Source organism: Haliaeetus leucocephalus, unplaced genomic scaffold (assembly GCF_000737465.1).
Source record: "Haliaeetus leucocephalus isolate CR32 unplaced genomic scaffold, Haliaeetus_leucocephalus-4.0 Scaffold636, whole genome shotgun sequence".
Classification (NCBI taxonomy): Eukaryota; Metazoa; Chordata; class Aves; order Accipitriformes; family Accipitridae; genus Haliaeetus; species Haliaeetus leucocephalus.
The window spans coordinates 5,224,729-5,230,728 of NW_010973072.1; the positions used below are offsets into that span (position 1 = coordinate 5,224,729).

A 6,000-nucleotide genomic window follows, 5' to 3' on the forward strand; every position below is an offset into this window, starting at 1 on the left:
AAACAAAACCCCACCTGAGACCAACCAAAGGAAGCAGGATGTAGTTGATTTCTTACTTGCTTACTTTCTTCCTTAAAATAAAGCTCTTTAAATATTTCTAGCTATTCTTAATCCTTTTTTTATGTGAATTTTTAGTCAAGGTTACCCAATATGTTTTGCATATTGTAAGCTAAATTGAAGGAGTTCTGGAAGTAGGGTTCTAGAGTAGATTTCCCTGTTAATCCAGTGTTTTATCACAAAATGTCACGTTAACTTAATGTGGACATTTTCTCTTAAGCTTGATTGGATGGAGTTGTAGCATACTCGAATGCACGTAGCTTGACCTGTGTCGTGGTTTAACCCCAGCCAGCAACTAGCACCACGCAGCTGCTCACTCACTCCTCGCCCACCCCCAGTGGCATGGGGAGGAGAATCAAAAAAAAAGTAAAACTCGTGGGTTGAGATAAGAACAGTTTAATAACTGAAATAAAAAAAAAAAAGTAATGAAAAGGAAGATAACAGAGAGAGTGAAATATAACCCAAGACAGACAAGTGACCAATGCCCAATGCCCAGTCAGTCCCCGAGGAGCAATTGCACACACCTCCCCCCCCCGTAGCCAGCTCCCCCCAGTTTATATACTAAGCATGACATCATATGGTATAGAATATCCCTTTGGTCAGTTTGGGTCAGCTATGTTCCCTCCCAGTTTCTTGTGTATCTGCTCACTGGCAGAGCACGGGAAACTGAAAAATCCTTGACTTAGGATAAGAACTACTTAGCAACAACTGAAAACATCAGTGTGTTCTCAGCTTTATTCTCATAGTAAATCCAAAACACAACACTATACCAGCTACTAGGAAGAAAATTGACTCCATCCCAGCCAAAACCAGGACAGCCTGCCAGATGTGTGTCATTAGACAACCTCTGTTGCTTGCAAATGAGTCTAGTTATAATAAACCTGCCTGCTGCCCTGAAAGTACGTACCCTTTTAATTAGCACTTTAAGACTATATATCCTGATAATATTAAACTAACATTCTTTATTTACAGTTATTTGTGAGGTAAGATATATCTGTAAGTTGAGAAAACAATGGAACTTCTCAGTCTGGTCAGAATATTATTTACCTCTACAATTAAGCCAGAACTTTGACAGTCTACCTGCCTGCCCTTCACCACTCCTCTGGCACACCACTTCCCACAATGCTGGTTTAGGCTGAGTGCAGTTGGACCCAATCAGACTGCTGCTTTATATCCCTTGGTATAAATAACTAGGCTGCAACTCCACTGAAACCCTTTCCTCTCTAGAACATTTCCTGAGCATATGTTGACTTTCTGAGACAACTCAATGAAGGAGTAAGCGGCCAGACAGATGCTGATCTACTGGGCCCTTAAACTTATGCAGGCCCTTTAGCTTTCTGGGTGCTTTGCATTTACAAATCACTTCACTGTGGGTGTTTTTCTGATTAGACTTGGCAAGACAATGATGAAAAGTGAGTGTGTTTAAAATCCCTTCCAAACATTTTGGACAGGTGGGTCATATTCACCCTTAACAGTTCTTGTAGTCTACCACATGCTCTGAGTAAACCTTTGCTTATTTAAAAGGCTTACTGGACCGTGAGTAGATCATTCACATTTCATGGACTGCTAGTTTTTGAAGCTTGAGGAATTTCACTTTCAGGAGATGCAGATTTTGAAAAGTAGAAGAAATAGTAGTTTTTTTGTTGTAAAAGTGTAAAACTGTGGATTTGCCCAAGTGATAAAATCTTTTTTCTTTCTTCTGTTATGTATTTTGTAAATTTTCTTTTTTTTTTTAAATCTGGTTTAGAACTCACAATGTAATGCTTGCAAAATGAATAGTGTTTCTAACACAAATTATAAACCTGAATAATCTTTTTCTTTCTTCTTAAAACTGTTTTGATGTATACATTGGTATATGCAATGTTCTGTGTGGTGTTTGTAACCGTAGCCTTTGAAGACTTTTCACCTAGGGTTGATATAGGGGCTTTTTGCAGACTTTAATACCTACATAATTTTTAGCCAAAGTACTTTGAACTGTATGTCTGACTAAACATAGGCAGATGACAATCTGATGGCTGTGTTTCACCTGATTTGTTTTATGAGGTTGTGTGAGTTATTACAGCCTGTAAAAAAAAAAAAAAAAAAAACCCTTAGGTCACATGATTTTAAACCTCAGAAGATTTTAGTTTTATTGATCTATTTATTGTTGACTCTATTTCAACTTTTGTTAGTAATTTCTTGTAGGAATTGGTTAGACTGTATTAAATTAAACCATGTTTTAATTATTGGTCATCTGGAGCACTGTCTGTACTGAAGTGTATTCAAATATTAATATTCATAGTTAAAACTTCATTTCAATACCTGCGCTAGCCGCTTTTATCCAGAAAGGGGTATTGAATACCAAGCATCCTTTCTCCTGATTTGGTAGGGTAAAATCTTAGCTGATTCAAAAGCTGTGCTTGGAAATTGCTTTCTTCTTGTAGTTCAATAGGGCAATTGGGCCATGCAAGCATATGCAAAATGACAAGACTTGTCTACTGTAATTCCAAGTATAAAATTCATGCTCTGTATTTGCCATTATGGAAATATACATTATTGGTATTTGTGTGATTCATCTTTCTTCTCCATCTAATTTGGGCTGGAAATATTCTTCATTGTCTTAACTGTCTTAAACAAGAATAACTGGAAGTACACTTGGGAAAATAGTATTATTTAACTTTATCATCCCAGTTATTGCAAAACCAAAATTACTTGTATTTTGCAATTAATATTTTTAATCCAATATTTACTATTTAGGTAAGAAACTTGACATTAAACTTTTTTTTGTTTTTAGTACCTAATCATAAACAATCTCTTGGTTTCCCTCTGTAAGTATTGACTTGCTAGTAATGTATCTAGGGCCTCAGTCTGGTGGAGAAAATATGTCTTTGTATGCTCTGAAAGAATAAAAATATTCTTGATTTAATTTTTATTCCTTTCAGTGTTCATATATTGAAGTCTTTAATATATTGTTCCATGACTGTCTTTTAGGAAGCCTCACAGCTAGTTCCACTGGAATTTTTGAAGTCCCTGAAACATGGTAGGAAACAACTGCCTTAACAAGTGGAATTGATTGAAAGCAGTTGTGAGAATACACCTCTTGGAAGCCATACTTTATTTAAATAAAGTGGTGTTAACAAAGCAGTATGTGTCCTGAAAATCAGTTTAATTATTTTAAACTGTTCATTGAACAATCACTGTCAATTTTACTTGTGCGTATATTAACTAGTATATGATTCATTGTTGATCATGTGAAATCCTTGCTGTCGTAAATGATGTTAGATTTAAGAAGCAAGACTAAATGTATTTTGGCCACCTACTTTGGCATGCTGGCTATGAAATGTACAAAAAGAACTGGCACTCTATGATTTTGTGCTAGGCTATTTCCTGTGCTTGAGGGGAGTTACCACAAATCTCCTAATCTTTAGCTATTTTTTCAGGCAATATCAGTATGCTCTCAGCATTCTTGAAACAGGTAGAACTGCAGTTTTGCATTCTGGTAATCTTTTTTAGTTTTCCATTCTCTACCCCCCACCCCTTGTGCAGCCAGTATTCATCTAAATACCAACTTTATGCATACCTTACCCTTTCAAAAAACCGTAACTGACAAGATTCTCACACGTTACTTTCCTGGTGGGAGGTAGTTATTCTTTGTTTTCTCATTTATTGCTGTTTTCACTCTTAAGTCTTGATCTGTTTCTTCCCTCCTTCTTCCCCAGCTTGTGGGGTTTTTGTAAAAATGTTTTCTGGTACCTGTGACAAACCTGCTAACTGCACCAGCCCTTTATTTGTTTAAAAAAGGATCTGCATTGGTAGTTTTCAGAAAATGTTTGATATTTAACATTTTTGTATCATGGAAATAAAACCAAAATATGTATTTCCATAAAATGAAAATTAAAGACATTTTCTTAGGAACTGGTTTGGTTTTATTTATTAGCTTCTGAAATGTTTTTAATGAACTCTCCTTTTTTCGTCATAACAATTTTTCTTGTCAGCCTGTCATTAGCAGACCCTTTTGGTTCATGGACTACTTTCAAGATATTTGTGAAATGTAACCAAGAAAAGCAAACCTGTTGTCATAAGATTTAAATCACTATGCATTTTCCTTGGGGGGGGGGGGGGGAAAAAAGTTCTACAAATCAGTGAGTTCAAAACCATTGCTGTGGAAGAGTGGAATATTAAGAAGGCTTCATCAGATTGTATTTACATTAGAGTGGGAACCACTGTCATTTAAACAATGCAATAACCTGTTTGAAGGTATGCCAAAATTTGTGGGTTTTTAAATGTGAGAGCTATCTTGAACTTGCATTGCAAAGGGAAAAATAATTTAAAGACGTTAAATATGAAATGTTTTATTTCTAACCTTGGAATGCTACCAGAAGTAGTGTAATTAAGTTGTTGGTTTTTTAATAGCAGCCATATCATCACATTCTCACGCTAAAATGTGGGAAAGAAGACAGTATTATTAGTGATGGAAGGAGAAATTAGTAGCTGAACTCTTCTGCTCTCAAGGATCCAGAGACTTTTCTTCTCTGAGACTCATGACCTTATGAGTAAATACTTAAGTCACTTTTATCTTGAGTATCCAAATCTACAAAGAAACTGCAAATTTACTTCTCAGAATATATGCAACCCTTAAAAGTTGTATAAAATATTCATCTCTTATGGAAGTGATTCAGGTAATTTGTATGGTGTTCTCTCCAAATGGCGTGGAGCGTGGTTATTAGCTATATATCCCAAAGAACTGGCATAACGTGATTTGGGAGGGAGCTTAGAGTCATGATGTCAAACAGATACAAAAGCATTTAATGGGATTGTCAGAAGTATAGGTGAAGAGGCAAGGAAGTCTGCTCAAGAGCTCTACAGGACTGTGCTGTTGCAGAGAATCCACCAGGAGTCTTTACCCTGAGGCCATTAGCATCTTCATGGTATTGACTTCACTCTTGAACAGCACCATTTACATACCTGCAGGGAAAATATAGGTCTTAATTGCATTACAATACGGTCCCTTAAAAACTTGTTTCTTCAGAGTAGGCCATGTAGATCCTTCTCTAAACTACAAAGGTTAATAGACATTCCCACTATTTCTACCCTCCTCCCCTGCTGAACTGTCATTTGAGGAGCAGTACGTTATTTATCTCTACCTGTAACTAATACCTCTTAAGAAAATACTACTCTTCCATTTTCTTGTCCTTATATGTGTTTGATTTTAACATTTAACACCTAGGTAAGCTACTAAAATGTGACTGGATGTGGGGCTGTAGTATTTGTAATGCTAAGTTTGGGTGGAGAACTGTCAGGGGTCAGTGACGGGTGGTGTCCCAAGAAGGAACTGGCCTCATTGATACCACATCAAACCTCATTATTCTGTGGGGTTTGGTACACTTCCCTTTCTTTTAAATGAAATCATTGATTCTAGAAGGGAGAGAATGTAGCTTCTGACATTAGGTCCACAGTTGTTTCCTAATATATGTTTAAAATATGTGCATAGAACTTGGATCTTTACAGCGTTTGTTTCTGAAAAACAAAGCTGTCATCGCTAGTCTTCATGGCTACGGAGTTTCCTGGGTCTTGATCTCGGGGGGTTTTATGTACTGTTACCTGCCTCCAGAGGTATGGCGAGGCGTCGGTCTGGCTGCTTCACCGCAGAGCTGGGATAGCAGGTAAGTTGCTGAGAGGCTGTGTTTTGGCCCGGTAAAAAGTCAAATGCATCTGTGTAATACTTCGACTGAATTACTTTTTTGAATGACTTTTTTCCTGTTTTTTTCCCTTCATTCCCTTTTTCTTCCCGGGGCGGGGGGACAGCCCGCGGATCTCTTCAATTTTAGAGCTGTTGTTTTGCTTTCTGTTTGGAGGAGCAGGGATGGCTGCACCTCGTTCAGCGTCCCGCACAACCGCGCCTGTTCGGGGCCGAGCCAGCTCCGGGCGGGAGGACCCTCTCCTCTCCCCTCCTTCGGCCTTTGT

General features: G+C 37.6%; 1 protein-coding gene across 1 annotated transcript in view; it reads left to right on the forward strand.

The window, feature by feature from the left end:
* PARN (poly(A)-specific ribonuclease) overlaps nucleotides 1-3,951 on the forward strand; it is a 61,996-nt gene extending 58,045 nt beyond the window's left edge. Inside the window, exon 23 of the mRNA XM_010578473.1 lies at nucleotides 3,028-3,951. Within this exon, the coding sequence (XP_010576775.1) occupies nucleotides 3,028-3,080 (53 nt within the window). The 3' untranslated portion in view covers nucleotides 3,081-3,951. The remainder of the gene's footprint in view (nucleotides 1-3,027) is intronic.
* Nucleotides 3,952-6,000: the final 2,049 nt, after the last annotated feature.